Consider the following 20,201-nt stretch of genomic DNA (forward strand, 5'->3'; position numbering starts at 1 on the left):
ATTCTAGCTGAAGATGATGACCGAGTATGGGATGGTTCTGAACACAATGGCTCTGGTGGAGTGAAAGATGGCTATCAGATATAAAAAGTATATTAAAAGAAGGCATAAGCAGGAAGAAGAAAAATCAAAAGCAGATAGTATGGGTAAGATAAAGGAGTATGAAGTGTGAGAGGACTATGAAAAGAGATACAAGACATCTAATTACCTCTGTTTATCTCCGGAATTCCCATGCATCTCCTTGTGTTCAGTGAGTCCTGCAGATCTGCTGTGTTTATATGCCAAATGTAGAAATGGAAAATTATGAATCATTGGTCAAGCAACCTTGTTTGGAGCTGTGATGGAATTTCCTGAAGACTCACAGGGAATTAATAAAAATATTGAAGACTCACTGGGCCCAGTGCTCTTCAATATTTTTATTAATGACTTGGAGGAGGAGGTGCAGGGAATGCTGATCAAATTTGCAGATGACACAAAATTGGGAGGGATAGCTAATACGTTGGAAGACAGAAACAAAATTCAAAGTGATCTGGATAGACTGGAGTGCTGGGCAGAAAACAACAGAATGGCATTTAATAGGGACAAATGCCAAGTTCTGCACCTAGGAAAAAGAAACCAAATGCACAGTTACAAGATGGGGGATACGTGGCTCAACCACACTACGAGCGAGAAGGATCTTGGAATTGTTGTCGATCACAAGCTGAATATGAGCCAACAATGTGATGTGGCTGCAAAAAAGGCAAATGCTATTTTGGGCTGCATTCATAGAAGCATCGCTTCCAAATCCCGGGAAGTACTAGTTCCCCTCTACTCAGCACTGGTTAGGCCTCATCTGGAGTACTGTGTCCAGTTCTGGGCACCACACTTTAAGAAGGATGCAGACAAGCTGGAGAGGGTTCAAAGGAGGGCAACAAAGATGATCAGGGGACTGGAAACAAAGCCCTATGAAGAGAGACTGAAAGAACTGGGCATGTTTAGCCTTGAGAAGAGAAGACTGAGGGGAGATATGATAGCGCTCTTCAAGTACTTGAAAGGTTGTCACAGAGAAGAAGGCCAGGATCTCTTCTTGATCATCCCAGAGTGCAGGACACGGAATAATGGGCTCAAGTTACAGGAAGCCAGATTCCGACTGAACATCAGGAAAAACTTCCTGAGTGTCAGAGCAATACGGCAATGGAACCAATTACCTTTGGAGGTGGTGGGCTCTCCCACACTGGAGGCCTTCAAGACGAGGCTGGACAGCCATTTGTCAGGGATGCTCTGACTTGGATTCCTGCATTGAGCAGGGGGTTGGACTCGATGGCCTTGTAGGCCCCTTCCAACCCTACTATTCTATGATTCTATGATTCACCATCTGAATATTAATTATCTCTCCTATAACTTTGACTAATGACCCTCAAAGCATTTTAACTAATGTACTAGAGATGATAATAGTGTTATTTCCGCGAGACAGTTGGCGATTGCAGAAGAGGACAAAATAATGTAATGAATGTAATATCAGACAGGGCTTCCAGACTGAAGCCAATATGCAAGGTACAGTATTAAGCTATGCATTTTTACATGTGGGTGTGGCTTCGCTAAAGTGCCATGAGCTATTATAGGGAAGGAAAATAGTTGTTTATAATAACTAGTAATCTTTGAGTGGTGCTCTGGGTATTTATTAGTCATTTATAAAAGTACCTGTATGCTGCATTTTGGCCCTAAGAAGGGTCCCCAATATGTAGTCATACATAAAGAACTGTACCTGTGAAAACCACACTTTAGAACTTTCTAGAACCTCTAAGATACAGATGACACTCAACCTCTCAACTTGTCTTGAGGTTTTTTGTGTCTTGAGTGTGATGTATGAGACAAGCTCAGGTCTGTCCTGTTCAGTTCTTCACCACCACCACTACAGAGACCCACATTAATCTAGAAACAATTAATTTTACTCTTATGTAAGGGAAGCCACTTCCATACAGGAAGTATGACTACACAGAGTGCCAACTAAAAAGTAACAATTGTAGTTCAACAAGTATTTTCTTCTTTCTAGTTGCTGTGCAGTCCCACATATGGAGAGGCTAGCAACTTGGCTTCCCTGGATGATGGAGAAGGATTAACAATTGTCAATTAAAGAAGAGGAGAATCCTCCTCCTCCTACTGAATACTCTTTGACTGAAGGACTATGGTAAGATTTTTTATTCTTTATTTTGATAATTCATAATAGAAGGAAGAGATTGAAGACCATGCAGATACTTTGAAAGTATTCTCTAGAGACAGAATTTTCAAGAAAGCAACAAAAGATGTTTTGGCCCTTGCCTCTAATCAGCGCGATGTGTGTGGTGTGCAGTGTATAGACCCCACATGGTGTTGACAATGCAGGAAACTAATGTAAGTGTCTTTACTATTCCCATAGCTTCCTGCTTCTGATGTTCTGCTTCCATAGCTTCTGCACTGATACCCTAAAGTATTCTGCAGGCCTTCAGGAATATACATTCCTTTTCTTTTGATCTGCTTATCCCAGATCAGAGATGAGACTATCACTTTATAAGCAGTTTGTCTTGTTTACTTTTATTTGAAAATGTTCGAAGTCTCCCTCCATCCCAATTTTAGGAACTTCCTAAGACATGATTTCAAAAATTTTGCTCTAGTTTATTTTCCTCCCCATAGAGATGATATTCAAGTTCTGCTATATATCTGGCCAAATGTTCCTGAGTTATGGAGAAAGTAATGCATATATGTGCTTTGGTAAATAGACTATTACAAGTCTCACTTTTTATATTTTATTTTTAAAAATTGTCATGGTCAGGAGCACCTATTGGCTAATAAATTCTCCCTACATAGTGTAGGGGAAATAAATTTGGCCTGAAAATCTAGTTGGGTTGGTTTTGTTTTTTACACCTCAGAGTCTCTACAACCCTGCCCAATGAGAATAGATATGGACTCAGGATTTGAGATCTACTCTTTTGACACAGCTTCACACCAAGCTTAATTAAAAGGGGATATGCTTTATTGAAAGTAGAAAAGAACTTTCACTCATACAAGTACAGAAAGGAAAAGTAGTCTTACCATTTTTCTTCAAGCAGTAAGTTGCAATATCTGTTGACAGAGGTGCTACACTGACCCAGTACTCAGAGCAGGCATGATGCACCCTTCAGGTTCCCAGATCAGAGACACAGCCCAGAAAGACGGGCACAGTACTTCTTATGTTATTGGGCTTTTGTTAGCCCCTACTCCATAAGCAAAAAAATTGTAATAATAGGATTTAAGTCCCTCATTGGTTCTTAGGTCCCTCAAGACCATTTCCCCAATGTTCAAAACTCTGCCCCATTTGCATCGGTTATTCTGTATCTAACTCTGCTTACTCTTTTCCAGTTGATATCCCCTGATGTTTGTCATAACTTTATGGTTACAGACCTGACTTCTCCCCCATTTCATCTGTGATCATGCTAAACTATTCTAGGACACCTTATGACTTAACACTACCTAGTTTATTTGTTGACATTCAGTTTTTCCTATCTGGGATAAAGTACTCCTGCTTAGCTAAAGGCCTGTAGCACAAAGTTAGCAAAAGTCCTTTGCTTTAAAGAACATCCTTATGGTTGGGTCCTATAATTTTTGCCTTTTTAAAGCTGTTGCGTTACCTAAGCTCTGTTTAGCATAGCTGTCCAGCCTTATAATAGTCATTCTTGTTGCTCCAGATTTTCACTTGCAGTTTGATACATAAAATATGGAAGTTGACCAGCCTATTCTACAAAAACAATTAAGACAGAGAACTTGAATCTAAGCCAATTTCATCACCCACTTTTTAGATTGTAAACAATTACTTGAAAATAACTTTAAAAATGTATTTTGTATAACATCTAGTGCATTTTAACTGAATAACAGTTAATAATATGCATACATTTACAGAGAAATTTAGCCTGCCCAACCCTGAAGGATCAGGGCAATTGATATATTTAAAAGCACAAGCCAAATACACAACAGAATAAAATATTACCTTCGAAATTATTAATAGTGTAATAATACTAGCCACTGAAAGCCAGCCATCTTTCATCACTTTGGAAAGATGTCTAGGATCAAGAACAGGGAAATTACTGGTGGTAAACAAGACTGCCTTTTCACTCACCTTTGGTGTACAGGCTTGGAACACAAATATACAGTTCTGAGGAGAATACAGAGATTGAGAGGTATGTGATGTCGATGTAGGGATGACAATGTGGTCTGTGAACTATTTGATCATATCAATATGCTGCATGGTTGATGTATGGTATAGTATATAATCTCTTGGGCATGTCTACCTATCCTCCTTCAGGATTCTTTGGAGTATGGGCACTTGGTATTGTGTTTCACTACTTACTTATAACATGTGGTCATAACATTCTTGGTCCTCTTGACATGGATAGAATTGATGATCCTACCCTCCCACTTCATCCATATATTTGTGGAAGTTTTTGCACAATGAAGCTGCACCTTCCTGAGTTGTTGCACCGAAGCAATGGGCCTTGCACCCATCCGTACCCACTTCTCGCTTGTATAATAGTCCACACAATCAGGCTATTTATTTGCTTAAATCAAACATCTTAAGTGGTTTCTGTATCCCAGCCAAAGTAATGTATTTCTGCCCATGGAGTGTGTTTCCAGAGTTTTATAGCTCAGTGTAAATCTTACCTTTGTTTAAGGAGCTGCTTATTGTCTTCAATGGTTATGCTATCAGCATAATCTCTCTTGAAGATTTCAAAGGCTTCTTGGCGTCCAAGTGACATTTCTCCTCCCACTCCTGGCTCAGGGAATAAATCAAAATGGGGTCATTTGCAGAAATAATGGGATTTAATATTTATTTTACTACTTTCTAGATACATTCCACAAAGACCAGATCAACTAGCCCTTTTGTGCAGAATAAAAAAATCACAAATCACACTGCGCAAAAGAGTTTTATGGATCTGAAAAGCTTGTTCATTTACTAGCACTGATGACCCAATTAATACATCATCTAACCCATTCTGGATCCCGTCTGCCTTTTTTGGAATAAGTACAGCAACCATTCTCATAATAAATGAATCAGATTCCATATTCTGTTGAAACTAAAATGCCATTTATAGACTCAGTGTTACAGCTAAAATGACAGACTCAATTTTGTTTCATGTCATTTGAACATCCATAAGTCTACATTCTTTGCATGTTTAAACAGCTGTTAATGTCTCCTTAATTAAACCCAGAGTGTCAAAGCAGTGGAAATATCTTCAAAACCATTGATATTTTCAGGCAGCATATTTTTCCTGTTGCTTCTCTTCTATTTAACATTTTGTTTTTACATACCATGCTATGCTATATAGTTATCCAATTAATAAATACAGGCAGTTACCTCAGGCTGAAAAGACTACACATTAATTATTTTCAGTTCACAAAATCCATGAGGTCTATGAGCTTCAACTTCCAAAAGTTTTTCAAAGATTCCTGTTTTGCTAGGAATCCAGACTTTGGCCTGGAATATGAGGCCAAAGTCTGTGTAGTACCTGTTTTCAGTTTGTTCTTCTACTACTTCACCTTACTTCCAATCCTCCCTTCTACTAGCTTGGCAGAACTGGCACAAAACCTACTGTTGCCTGCATTCAGAGGTATAGAAGCTCACAACACTATAGATGAGTAGTTTTCAAACGGTGTTCCTAGAAAACTGGGGATCCTTGAAAGGTTATCAGAGGTTCTTTAATGAACACAGAGAGGTTCTTTATATGATATCAGACTATTTGTTCATCTAGCTGGTATTATCTACTCCATCCTTCCCCAACCTGGTGCCCTCCAGATATTTTGGACTAAACCTCCCAGAATTCCTGACCATTAACCATGCTGGCTGAGGCTCATGGGAGTTGTAGTCCAAAACATATGAAGGGCATAAGGCTGGTCTACTCTAAGTGGGAGAGGTTTTCCAGGTCTTTCACGTCAACTGCTACCTGATATTTTCAACTGGAGATGCTAGGGATTAAAAACTGGCATATTCTGCAAGCAAAGCATGTGCTCTACTGCTGAGCTGTATTCCTTACACTAATGAAATCCCTTATGGCTAGCAAACATACATTAATGTCAGCTTGTTTGTCACTACTAGTCTTCCCTACAATATGCAACCTCAGGGGAATGCTGGTCATGTTTGGGGGTATATTCTTGGCTAGTCTCAATAGGCCTGACTGGCATCCCACACATTAAGAATGCTACCATATCCCATGATGTTCTCCTATGTACAAGGGTAGAACATCTCCACTACAGACATTCAGGGGTTCCTCAGCAAACAAATCAATATCAAAAGGAAAGAAACGAAGTGTGAAACCACTGCTGTCAACCTTCTCACTAAACACAAAACTGATGATGTGGCAGTCTTGTTAAAGTAAAACTGATCTAATGCCAGGTTGATGGGCACATCTGGAATTTTGAGAATGTCATGGGCACTCTCACAAAATGGTTGCCATCAGGGCACACTCATTCATAAAATGATTGCCATGGTGGGCATCGCTCATCACAAAACACTCATTTCCTAGAAGGAAAACTGGAAAGACTGAAAAGGAACTTGCCAAGGAGGTGGGACCTGAGCTCCAAAACATAAAATCTCTCTTTTGAACCCATATATAAATGGCATTGGAGGGCAGTACTTTGTCGTGTAGTATGGCAACCTCCCAGTTTAAAATAAACAAATAAATAAAATTAAAATCAGGAGGGGCAGGGAGCCTGCTGGGCATCAAAAGAGGTATCCACAGGCATATTGGTGCCCATGGGCACCACTATGGAGACCCGAGACATGCATATTACCACTACTACTGAAAGCACCTTATCCTATATTTTGATATGTTTACATGTGCTGATTCCAACCAATAGCCTCTTTGACCTTAGAGCAGGGGTAGGTAATCTGGTACCCTCCAGATGTTTTGGCCTTCAAATTCTATAAGCTCCAACAAGCATGGCCAATGATAAGAGATTATGGGAGTTGTAATCCAAAACATCTGGAAGGCACAAGGTTGCCTACCCCTGTTTTAAGGTTATTAACTACAAGCTAAGGTGCAGGAAAAATAATAAAATCCAATTGTACCCCAGAAAAATGGGAAAATGTAAAGCACAAACTTTTCACTGCAAATGTATTTGAAAATATTGCCCTCCATTTTACTTGAATATGAGCACATATGATACCAATAACAAAAGATGGATGGGTGATGGTGGTGGTAAACAATCTCACATAGAACTATTGAGTGGCAAAAAGTGTGCATTCCACCCTTTTAAAATCAGAAACCAAGAGGCAAAAATTCATTACAATATTCACATCTGTATAGGTCAAATGAGCTGGAGGGGAAAGGGCAGAGATATTGTGTTTGATGCTAACTGAAAAACAGAATGTTCTCATTTCATGCCAGGCCCCAAAATAAACAATGAATTTTACATGTGGATCATGACCAGTTTTAATCTGAAACATCAACTGGCCAGCAGATATCTCTCCTTTTTGGAATAACTTCAGCATACTTTAATTTGGTTTACCAAAAATGGCTACAATTGAACCCTACCCACCCCCACCCCCATGTAATACTCTCACTACTGTACAAGGCTGCAACCTGTATGCTGTGTGATAATATTTCCTCTCAGAAGGGTGCTTTAAAATTCTGCCTGCCTGGTTTAGCCCAAGAGCTTCACAAGTACTACTGCATCCCAGCCAGGTTATCCCATAATGCAAAGTGCTGAACATGTAGGAACACACCTTAGAGCAGGCCCAAAGCTAGACCAGGTGGTATGTCAAGGCTGTACATTTAAAAAAGTATGTCAAGGTGTTTCTAGGACTCAAAACTGTCAGACATTTGTCAAAAATCCCTGGAAAACATGGTAATTATATTAAGTTCCTAAACTCATCGCTCATCTTCCTTTTTAAAGTGTGTGCCAAATTCATTGGTAAAATGAAACATCAGACAGATACTGGAAATGTCCCCATGTGGTATTATCACATCATCCAGTGTAAAACCTTTCCTAAATAAAGTAGACATTTTCTAATAGTTGGTTTGGCTGGCCTGCCTAAGCAGCTCCATGCATACAAGAAGTCTCTTTGCCAGCTAAGAGCCAGTGAAGACACTTGGTTCAGAATGGTTTAGTTAAACATATATGGACTCTTTGTAACTTCTAGTTCACACCGGCCTGAAATTTAACATCTTTTGCAAAATCAGTGCATTACTTAAGTTACATTTTCTTTTAGTTTCTATATTAAGGGCAGCATCTAATAGGGCTCTTCTGTGCCTAGCCAGCACCACCAGCTGTGGTCCACGCTGGCCCCTGCCACTTGTGGCTGCGATGTAGCACTTCCAGGGGGAAGCCCCAAAACAAGTGGAAATATTCATTTCTGGAAGTGTCAGGGTGGACACTGAGCCCATAGAGTCCCAGAGTAGTTCTGATGCTGAGGAAGAGCAGTCGCTCCTGGGAGAGGAGCGTGCTCCTCTTTCCCAGGGCCAACAGCTGACAGAGATTCCTCCCACCAGCATTCCTAGTTTAGTTAGCAGTCTAAGGAGTGACCAAGCACAGATAGCAGACTTGATGGACGCGCGACGCAGACGCAGAGAGCGGCGTCAGATGGAGGGCACAGAAAGGAGGCGTAGTGCCTGGTTGGCGCGCAAACAACGGCTGTGCCCAGAGGATCCAAGGGAAAAGGGGAGGGACTCCCCCTAGTCCTTAAGTTCAGGGGTCTGCCAGTAATTCCCTTTCAAACGGGGCCCAACTGTTCCAACTTCGGGCATAGGTACTCTGCTGCTCAGATCTAGTTGCTACCTGTAGAGTTGTTAAGTTGTAAAAGAAGAATAAAGCTTTGAAAGGAATCCCTTTGTCTGTGTCTGGACTTGGCTACTGGATTAGACTGAGAGAGGCCTCCAAGGAGCCCTTGACAGGAAGGGGCAGGTCTTGTCTTCCAGAAAGGAGAGTTTCCCCTCATTTGGGGGCTTGCTCCCAGTAGAGTCACATCCGGCTGCAAGTGGTAGGGGCTTGCAGACCATGACCAGTGGAGCTGGGTGCGCACAGGCCATGACTGGCAGTGCACGCAAGGCCCCTATTGGGTCCTGCCCATAGCAATTATATTCCTTTTTCCTAACTAAATCCTACCTTTAAAAAAGGTTTCCTTATTTGCTCCTATATGTTTAAAAGCTCTAGCTACCTAGAAGGTTTGTAACAGCTTGAAACATGTTACATTTATTATTTTAAAAGTAGAGCGCTAAATGGTAGGTTGGAACATCACTTGAACTAAATAATCATGGTGTATATACATTTCACCTACCTTTTCTATGAAAACTTTGGCACTAACCCCAAGTCTATTCCCTATTCAACCTAAGCCTAAGCACATGTACTTGAATAGTACACTTTTATTCTTAACCAGTTTACCTTGCCCTGTTACCACCCTTGTTTCTAGATTGTAAGATCCTTGGGGGGCAGAAATCAATTGTTACTCAAAGCACCATGCGCACTGATGGCACTATGGGCAATATGCTATGCTGCCCACACACCAGCGGGATCACCGCTAGCACAGTGGAGAACTAGTTGTTCTTAAAGCAACCAGAAATGAGTGGAAATGCTCATTTCTGGAACAGGCAGGTCAGCAGAGTTCACAGAAGGGAGCTCCACTGACCTGATCCCAGAAACAAGTGTTTCCACGCATTTCCAGGGTTACTTTAGGAAGCACTAACTCCCTGTTGCACTAGCAGTGGGGCCTGCCAGCACAGCAGAATGAGCAGGAACAGAGCGGCAGTATTGGATACTGCCCTATATGAGCTGTCATTGTCACTGTCATCATAGAATCATAGAATAGTAGGGTTGGAAGGGGCCTACAAGGCCATCGAGTCCAACCCCCTGCTCAATGCAAGAATCACCATCATCATACACCAGTTTAATTTTTACTATTGATTGTTTGGGACCCTAAGGAAATCCAACCAGCCCAGGAATAAAGGTGACTGGAAGTTATCTTAATTAAGCATCCAGCCTAAACTGATTAGGCTTAGCCAGACTCATTCATGTTGAAAAGTCATACAATGTGCTTCTGAGTATCAGAACTGTGGATGGTCACCAACAACAATCTCTGCACTAATGATTGTTTAAAATAATTGATTTGGCAAAGCACTGTTTAAATGATAGAGCCTAGCTAGGAACACCACATCCCACTATAATCACTACAACTGAGTATGCAATCCTAATTATATTTACTAGGCCATTAATATTACTAGGCTATAAACTCCCATTGAATTTGGTGGGACTTACTTCTGGGTAAACAGGCTTAGGGTTTAATTTATTTATTTCTCAAATGTATACCAATTGGCATTAGGGCTGTGCTGTTAAGCACTTTACTTAGGGGCTCTTAATAATTTTAAAGAATAGACCTTGATCTATTGCATACCATTATAATAGCAATCAATACTTAAGGAAGCAGCAGTAATTTTAGAAAACAACACTGGTGCTAAAGTTTAGCACCACACAGGTAGAAACTTGGTAGTGTAAAAGAAAACCCTCCAAAGTCATCTGCAAATGATTTTAACCTTGAACATTAAGGAAAATCATAGTTTACACAGTTCTCTAAAGGACATCAAAATAATTTGCTTGAATAGGTGACCATCCTTTTGATTTAGCGATATTTTATCAAAACAAAATGCAGGAAAAGATGCATCAGAAAACTGTTGCATTCTGAAAACGGCATGCAAGGAGAACTACGAGGAGATGGGAGATGAACATCAAATCTCAAAGAGACAAATCAGGAGTGTAGGAAGTAAGTGTCTAGACAGAATGTGAGTGTAAGACAGCTTGTAGAAGAATTCTACATACTGAGGATAGTGATGGAGAGACTGGGAGAAACATACAGCAGAGTCAGCACAACGCAAGGAAATGCCAGGAAATGTGGGAAACTTGATGAGCTGGTAGAAAGAGATTATTCCCTTGCTGATGAACTTGTTTTAGTTAATAATAAAGATTTATACAACTTTCAAATGGATTCCTCCCACGCATGATTTTGTGCCTTCTTTCCTGCTACCCTCAGCCTGGAAAATCCTCCCAACTCAATTAATTAGTACCCTCTTTGTCTTTTCTTCCTAAAGATCAGCAAGAGCAAGCAAACCTTTGAATTCCTGTGCAAACTCTTACCTATAAGACTACAAATTCTTCCAACTGTCCCTTATGTAGGATACTGTTACCCCCTCCTGGGAAGAGGTCTGTCTGTATGAATGTGCATCAGAAATACACACAATGGCAGTACTAATAGAAATAAAAAACCAGGAAGAAAAACATGTTTTGAAGATTTTCCTATTAAATTGCCAAATGATGTTTGATGGCATTCCAATTGCCAACCATTACTCTACAGTGGCCATAAATAATTGTTAATATTTTAAAGACCCCGAAGAGAGCTAAAATATGGTGTTTCCAGTTACATTGGGCTTCAATGAAGTGTCGAAGCGCCTTCCACTATTTTCCAAAGTACTACGTTTATGAAATCTATCCATTTGCTATAGACATCAATCATATTAGGAGAGAACTGGGTCTAGTAATCACTGTAGGAAGTAACATTTCACCAGCCTATTTGTAATGGGAACAACCCAGCAAAAGAAGATTTGAGGTCCTGAGCAATTTTCAGAAGCATATAAATGTAAATATTAATACCACAACACTTCAAGAAGGGAGGGCTTTGTTTTACACAATGAAGAATTGTCTTACAATGGGTGAGTTTGCATGTCATGTTAAGCCACCATGAGAATAAGCCATCATGGGTTGGTTGTTCACTCATTAACTCGACAGATGATTGCATGCTCTGTGGCTTTCCATGGCTTGTTTCCCCCCTCATTTCTCTTGCCAGCTCCTGGCATGTATCCCAGGCACCTTTGTGGCAAACTCCTAGTTTCCTCAGTCCCTACATCAGCACCCTGTCTGCAATTGGTCCGCTGGGGTTGCCAGCTACCAAGGGAATCCCCCCCCCAAACACACACACATCAAATAACAAAATGGAATTATTTTTCTAAGCCCTTATAAATGCAGCAACACATTTGCAAACATTTTTTTCCCGGGGTCTTGTGCAATTGCGCAGGAGCACCTGTCTGCTATTTAGCCCAGCATACCGATATCCCCCTCTTGTCAATGTCCTCGGCAATTTCATCTTCCACTTCCGGGCTTGCCTTGCTGGTGAAAACCTGTCCTTTAAAGGCTGCTTCATATACTACCAATTACACCTGCCCCAAAAGTTCCTTCTCCTGCAGCTGCCAGCCGCTTTCAGCTCCTCCCGCCCCCGGCAGCCCACTTCATGCTTGTCACTTCCATCCGCTAGTCTCTGTTGTTAGCTGTCAGATATACATATGGGTTACAGAGCAGTGACGGGATCAGTAAAGATACACAAATTTGAAGGTAAGGATATGCAAATTTCAAGACAGACAAGTGAGGGGAATAATTAAAAATACACGAATTTCATGGCACAGCAGTAAAGAGGAAGGGGAAATTATGCAAATTTCATAGCTCTGGACTTTCGAATGTGAACACTTGCGTGAGACTGAAAAAACATTTTTTTTTTAAAAAAAAGGTTGCAAACATGTTGGGGACACTCTCCAGTGTCCTTTCTTCTTGATTTTTAGGAGCAGGAGGCAGAGGACACTGAGATGGGATGAGGGAGGATGGTGGCGGCACTAGCAGAATCACAAGGAGCATCAGGGGTTTTCACTGCTCTTGCCGGGCAGCTCTCTAGCCATTCCCGACAACCCATGATGAAGGTGTCTTGCCAGGTTCGGACATCATGACAAGCCACGCTGAAAACAAGCCACTCCAAACAACCCAACAACAAGCCAAGTGTTCTCAGGGTGGCTTGTCTGTGGAAAATAAGCCACCCTGTGGAAATTCAGACATCATGACAACCCTCCATGGGTGATCACCCATTGTGGGTTTCCGTGTCCTGCAAACCAAGTCAGTGTCTATACCCATTACAGAAAAACAGCAGAATGGCCTCCTGACTGTACTGAAAAGAAATTAAATAGACCTCTTGTTTTACAGGAATTTCAAATCCATAATATCTGAGTACAGGTGCTGCATGGAGAGCTTGCAACACAGTAGCATAGTTCTCTATGAGGACCAACCATATTGTTGATAAAATCTGTAAGTCAGCTATCTGGAATAGCTAAAGAGTTTAAGATCATTACTTTAATCTTCTATTATCATGAGATCATCTGCCACTTTAGCAGTTCAACAGCTGATAAATCTGATCTCATGATTTAGCTCTTTATCTAGTTGTTGGATAATCTATAGAGTATAGTCATTTGCTAGAGAAGACACGGGGAGAACATGGGACAATTAGCAGTGGTCTGGGAACCACAATGGCTGGCAGCTAATGAAAATGTGCAGGAGTCCATCAATGTTGTCTGTCACAAGAATTAATAGTCATGTTTGGAGACCTAGCCTCATGTAAGTTATCACCTCAGGCTAGTAACAGCAAGGTAACTGTTTGGCTCTGAATACTTTTATGTAAATAGCCATTCACAGGCCCCGTTCATCTAGGCTGGGAAGCATGGGAGTAGTTACGCACACACAGAGCTATGTCTTCTCTTAACCACATACAATTATAAAAATCAAAGTCAACAGGATTGCTCTGGAGTAGGTAGGCTGTGGGTTGCTGAAGAAGACCATCAACATGCCTATTAACTTACTACAGCTACAACACTATGCTCACTTACATGGAAGTAATCCCATTGAACTCAGCAGGATGTCTGAGTACATATGTGTAGGATTGTGCTGAACAGTTCTTTAAAACTTTCCCACTTGCTATGAAATAATAATAAAAAATAGACACTTTTTCATGCCAAGCTGAAAACAATTTATCTGAAGTTGCTTTGTAGTAAAACAAAAAGTACTAGAAATGTTTGCATGTAGCCATAACTCACTGATTCTCCACAAGGACTTCTCTGATATTATCATCTCCATCTGCTCAGAATAGCAAATAGTAAAAGTTTCAGAGCTGGAGAACAATGAACCAAGAAGAATGAGGCCTTTAAAAGAGGGGGTGAACCCAGCAGTAATACTCCCCTGCTGTAAGCTTCAGCAAACTTCTCAAAGAGCATGTGTAATACATCTGGATACCTTCACTGGGCTGTACTTCAAAAATGGAAAATGCATAAACAAGGCAGTCCGTTGTATCCCTGCAGTGTTACACTGCAGAACATGGAGCTTTTGAGAAAACTCAAACCCTCAAAGGAAAAAGTGGGTGCCCAGATTCAATGAGCTGAATGAATCTTTGGCACGATAATGTCACTTTGAACACCATTAGATTTAAACTGTTCACAGGTGATCATAATTTTATAGGCAGGCAGTAAGGATATTTTAAAACAAGCTAACCACATTTTATGAGGATAACTTCCAAAACACTTCACAATGGAACTAAATGCAGAAGGCCAGGCACAAGGCCTAAGAACTACTTAAATCCCATGCTGTCCTCAGCATATGCTTTGGTGGTATTTAAATGGAGTACAAGCTTTCCACTAGCCTTCATATAGTCTATTTCATCCAACGAGAGATCAGTCTAATTATATACATATGTAGGAATCATTTCACCAACATCTAAAGACTGATCCATGCAATTAGCTTCATCTTTTCCCCCTCCCCCCAAAACCATTATTGTGGGAGAATATTTGCTTTTCTTCTTTCAACATTCTCATGATAATGACTGCTGCTAGCTGAGATGTGACAGATGGGGAGATAAAACATGTAGATTGTATGCAATCACTGTTTGTGTGTAGTTTATTCCAAAACTGTGGAATATCCCTTTAATAGCAACATTACGAAAGCATTCTACTGTCTTTAGTCCCACCAAATGAATTTAACATAAGAACTACCTCACTGGATTAGACCAAGGTCCATCCAGATGAGTATTCTGTTCCAGCAGTAGTCAGACCCTTTGAAAGTTGACAGCAGGGCATAAAATGATAGCCATCCCCTATTGCTTGCCTCCAGCAACTGGTACTCAGAGGCATACTGATTGAAACGTGGGGTTAAGACATCAGGGCTAATAGCCATTGGTAGAGCTATTCATTAATTTGTCTCATCCTTTATTTAAAAGGCATCTAAGCTAGTGGGCAGTACCCTAATTTTGTAATCTCAGTTATGCATTGTGATCTACTCATTCATTTCAGGTTGTGGTCCCATCTAAACTTACAGTAAATGTTAAAATGCTACCTTGTAGCATTAATTGTAGCTGTCAGTTGGTTGCTAATATTCCTTTCTTGTGCAAGGGTTTGAGAGGATGGGGCGCAGAAAACTCCAGGCATTCTTGAATGAGACTATCTGAAGCCATTTCAACCTGGTTTCAAGACTGGTTTTGGCACAGAAACTACCGTGGTCACTTAGGTGGAAGACCTATGCCAGAAGGACAGGGGAGTGCAATCCTGATTATTCTCCTAAACCTCCCAGCAGCTTTCAATGCTATCAACCATGGTATCTTTATGGAGCATCTAACTGAGTTGGGTGCACAGTGTTTTAGCAGTTGCTCGTCTATTTGTGGGAGAGCAATTCCACAGGGTGGTACAGGCAGACTCACGCTCAGCCCCCCTGTGCCACCCACAGGATTATGGGCTTTTACAGGATTGCATCTTGTCCCCCATGATCTTTAGCATCTACATGAAATCGCTGGGAGAGGTCATCCAGAGACTTGAGGTAAAATACAATCAGTATGCAGGTAACACACAACTTTACTTCTCATTTACATCTGAGTCAGGTGAGGTAGTCAGCCCATAAAGTAAAGCTCGATCCAGAAAACACAGAGGTGCTATGAGTAGGTGATTTGTCTGTTCAAGTAAATGGTGTTTAACCTCTTCTAGACTGTGCTGTGTTTCCCCTAAAGGATTAGGTTCATAGTCTGGGAGTGCTCCTTTGACATCGGAGGCCCCAGTGGCTTCTGTGGCATGGAGTGGCTCCCATCAGCTGAGGCTAGTATGCCAACTGAAGGCTCTCCTGGCCAGAGTAACTGCATGCTCTGATAACCTACAGTAATGAGTTATGTATGGGGCCACCTTTGAAGATTGCCCAGAAACTGCAGGTAGTTCAAAACAAAGATGTTAGGCTACCAACTGGGACTAGATGTTGGGGACATATCTTCTGGTCAGTTTCTGAGCACAATTCAAGGTGTTTGTGCTTGCCATTAAAGCCTTATATGTCTTGGGAGCCAGGTACCTAAGAAGTGTCTGTTCCCATATCAACCTGCCTACACACAGAAATAATTTGTAGACACTCTCTTCCAGGTGCTCCCACCATCTGAGACAAGACAGATGGCAACCAGTGAAAGGGCCTTTTTGAAGGTTGCCCTCCACTTAAGGAACTCCTTCCCCAGGGAGGCTCGCCTGGCACGTACTTTGTTATCTTTTCATGGCTAGGCAAAGACCTAATCATCACAATGTTGTAGAAAGTACTGGTAACTCACAGAGCAAAATGATGATGAAAAATGGTTGCATATTTGTTCATCTGTTAGCAATCGCTCTTCAACAAATCCTGATTTCTACTCATTCATACAAGTGACTTTGTTTGATCCTATTTTGTTCCATGGTTATAACAGTTTGTAGTAGAATGAAAAAGAGCAGCTAAATTGACTAATTCTTTAAATGAAAGAAGGCAGAATGAAGGCACTTAAGTATCCTACACCCCTTACTATGAAGAAATTGTTTGCAAATGTCAGCAATGAAATGAAGTGATATTGCAGCAAAAACAAATGTAGGGGCATAGGAAGAAGGGGAACTTAATAAAGTTATTATGGAAAGAATTTAAAGAAGTGACAGAAATACAACTTTTCATATACTATCAGTCAAGTATTAGTCTTAGAGCACAATCAGAAGTCTTCCTATGTTCAATGGGGCTTACTCCCTGGTAAGTGGATTTACTAGGTATGCACACAGTGAGCATAGAGGGGCCTATATTTGAATAAACATGCATAAGATTGCTCTGCTGGGCTGCTTGAGATGTTCCAGCTGATGACTTCATTACACATGTACGTGCACTTTAAAAGAAAGCCCCTAAATTAGTAGGTACGGGGAGAAAAATTGAACTGGACTGAAGCATGGCAGGCTTGGCAGAGGCTAATGGGAGTGGACACCAAGCAAAATCTGTAGTCAAAGCCACAAGAACTTTGTGAGCCCCACCCAACAGTGCCACCACATCTAAATAAATAAAAAGTATTCATTTTCTTGTCTGTGTCAGAAATCACACTTTTCCTATAACTCCTGACAAACTGGGTGTATCTCATACCCTCCACTGCTGAGTTTAAAATAAAGACTGCTCATTAACAATAAGTTGTCTCTTTCCTCTCTAGGGTCCTATTTTTGGTCTTCCTGCTTTGCTCTAAACTGCAGAAGAGCTGTTGTGTTAGTCCATGAACGCAAAAAGACAAAATCAATTTCTTATGGTATACATATTTGGAGAGAGCCATCTGCTTCATCACATGCATCTCTGCAACTAGAATGTTTATGACCTGGTTCACATACAGTATGTTAACCTGTGGTTTATTTTACCCATGGTTAACTCATGGTTTGTTGCATTACCCAGGACTCATGGGGCAGACAATTGAACAAACCGTTTGTTTTCTCAATCCCTGGGTTGTTTGCTTCCCTCCTCTTTCACCCGTTCCTTCCCTGTATCCCAAAGACCTTTGAGTACTGTAGTACTGGCATGTAGAGTAGCTGTTGTTGTTGTTTTTAACTACTCTTGCCTGCCTGCTCTGTAGCCTGGTGAAAAAACCCATGAACAACCCACAGTTTGGGTTTGCACATAACACCCCATGGTTTAAACAATCCAGAGTTCACAGCCTAACAACAAACCAGGGGTTCTCTTTCTGGGTTGTTCATTGTTAACAAACAATGTGTGTTAGCATAGTTGGGTCTGCACAACACAACAACCCTTACCATGGGTTAGTGTTATGTATGAACCAGGCTGGGTTCACATGTAAAAACAACACATGGTTTAATTAACCCATGAGTTGTTCCCTTACCCAGAGTTAACCCACAATTTCACTGCCAGACGATGAAGCAAATCGCTTGTTGTTTGGTCAATACCTGGGCTGTTCAGTTCCTGCCTCCTTCGCCCACTCCTTCAGTGTATCCCAAATGCCTTTGCAGCACTGTAGTACTGGCATGTAGAGTTGCTAGGTGTGTGTGTGTTTTTGTTTTTACTACCCTTGCTTGCCACATCTGTATCCTGGTGAAACAACCCATGAACAACCCAGAGTTCTGGGTTTGCATGTCACAACAACCCATAATTTAAACAACCCAGAGTTCACAACCTAACAACAAACCATGGGTTCTCTTCATGGGTTGTTCGTGGTTAACAACCCATAGTTAACCCATAGTTCTGGGTTTGCATGTCATGACAACTCAAGATGCAATAACCATAGCTGACTAGGTCTCTGAGTTGGAGGGGTGCATTCGTTTTGCCTCCTCTTGTTCACCTGATTTTCTCCACAATAGTTCAACCCTACTATTTATTATAGAATCATAGAATAGTAGGGTTGGAAGGGGCCTACAAGGCCATCGAGTCCAACCCCCTGCTCAATGCAGGAATCGAAGTCAGAGCATCCCTGACAAATGGCTGTCCAGCCTCGTCTTGAAGGCCTCCAGTGTGGGAGAGCCCACCACCTCCCCAGGTAATTGGTTCCATTGTCGTATTGCTCTAACAGGCAGGACGTTTTTCCTGATGTTCAGCCGGAATCTGGCTTCCTGTAACTTGAGCCCATTATTCCGTGTCCTGCACTCTGGGAGGATCAAGAAGAGATCCTGGCCTTCTTCTCTGTGACAACCTTTCAAGTACTTGAAGAGTGCTATCATATCTCCCCTCAGTCTTCTCTTCTCAAGGCTAAACATGCCCAGTTCTTTCAGTCTCTCTTCATAGGGCTTTGTTTCCAGTCCCCTGATCATCTTGGTTGCCTTCCTCTGAACCCTCTCCAGTTTGTCTGCATCCTTCTTAAAGTGTAGTGCCCAGAACTGGACACAGTACTCCAGATGAGGCCTAACCAGTGCTGAGTAGAGGGGAACTAGTACTTCCCGGGATTTGGAAGCGATGCTTCTATGAATGCAGCCCAAAATAGCATTTGCCTTTTTTGCAGCCACATCACATTGTTGGCTCATATTCAGCTTGTGATCGACAACAATTCCAAGATCCTTCTCGCTTGTAGTGTGGTTGAGCCACGTATCCCCCATCTTGTAACTGTGCATTTGGTTTCTTTTTCCTAGGTGCAGAACTTGGCATTTGTCCCTATTAAATGTCATTCTGTTGTTTTCTGCCCAGCGCTCCAGTCTATCCAGATCACTTTGAATTTTGTTTCTGTCTTCCAAAGTATTAGCTATCCCGCCCAATTTTGTGTCATCTGCAAATTTGATCAGCATTCCCTGCACCTCCTCCTCCAAGTCATTCATAAAAATGTTGAAGAGCACTGGGCCCAGGACTGAGCCCTGCGGTACCCCACTCGTTACCTCTCCCCAGTTTGAGAAGGTCCCATTGATAAGCACTCTTTGAGTCCGATTCTGTAGCCAACTGTGGATCCACTGGATTGTTGTTTCATCTAGCCCACTTTGAGCTAGTTTGCTCATCAGGATATCATGGGGCACTTTGTCGAAAGCTTTGCTGAAGTCTAGGTATATGATGTCTACAGCATTCCCACGGTCTACAAGGGAGGTTACTTGATCAAAAAATGAGAATATTAAAAATATTCTTAGTCTGCCTTTATAGGTTAAAAACAACAACCTCATAAGGCAGCATCCAAGATAAAAATAAAAATACACTTCAAATAATTAATAAAACACAGTGATAAAAACAAACATTGAGCCCCAAAATATACAAAAACCCAGTAATTACAGATGAAAAAAATCTTGCTTTTCATTTCATACATGTGATGAAGGCAGCTGTTGCCTGTAGTAATGAATGCTACTTCTTGGCCTTTAAAAGTACCTTAACACTTTCTGTTGTGTGGGAGACATTATTGTAGCTGAAGAGGCAGAAAATATATTACGGACCCTGCATACGTGGAACTTGCACAACTATTTCTTGGGTGGATCATGAACCCTTATCCCTAGGAGGCCTGTTTGCTCACTGAAGGCATCCTACCCAGTGAGTTATGTGAATGGTGTGCTATGCGGGCACTCCTTCCTTGCCTGTGTACATTGTGCTCCAGAACAGTGCTTGTCAGGAATATAAGAGGGATTCAAACCTATGCCTGAAGGAATGCCTGGGGACAGGTA

At 41.4% G+C, this 20,201-nt stretch overlaps 1 protein-coding gene across 1 annotated transcript in view; it reads right to left on the reverse strand.

Annotated features, from left to right (window-relative positions):
* Nucleotides 1-20,201, reverse strand: part of KIF6 (kinesin family member 6) — a 271,710-nt gene that overhangs the window by 113,900 nt on the left and 137,609 nt on the right. Inside the window, exon 15 of the mRNA XM_084828534.1 lies at nt 4,648-4,756. Within this exon, the coding sequence (XP_084684660.1) occupies nt 4,648-4,756 (109 nt within the window). The remainder of the gene's footprint in view (nt 1-4,647; nt 4,757-20,201) is intronic.

This window comes from Heloderma suspectum, chromosome 1 (genome assembly GCF_057233095.1).
Source record: "Heloderma suspectum isolate Gila_16-S chromosome 1, 16-S_ref, whole genome shotgun sequence".
Lineage (NCBI taxonomy): Eukaryota > Metazoa > Chordata > Lepidosauria > Squamata > Helodermatidae > Heloderma > Heloderma suspectum.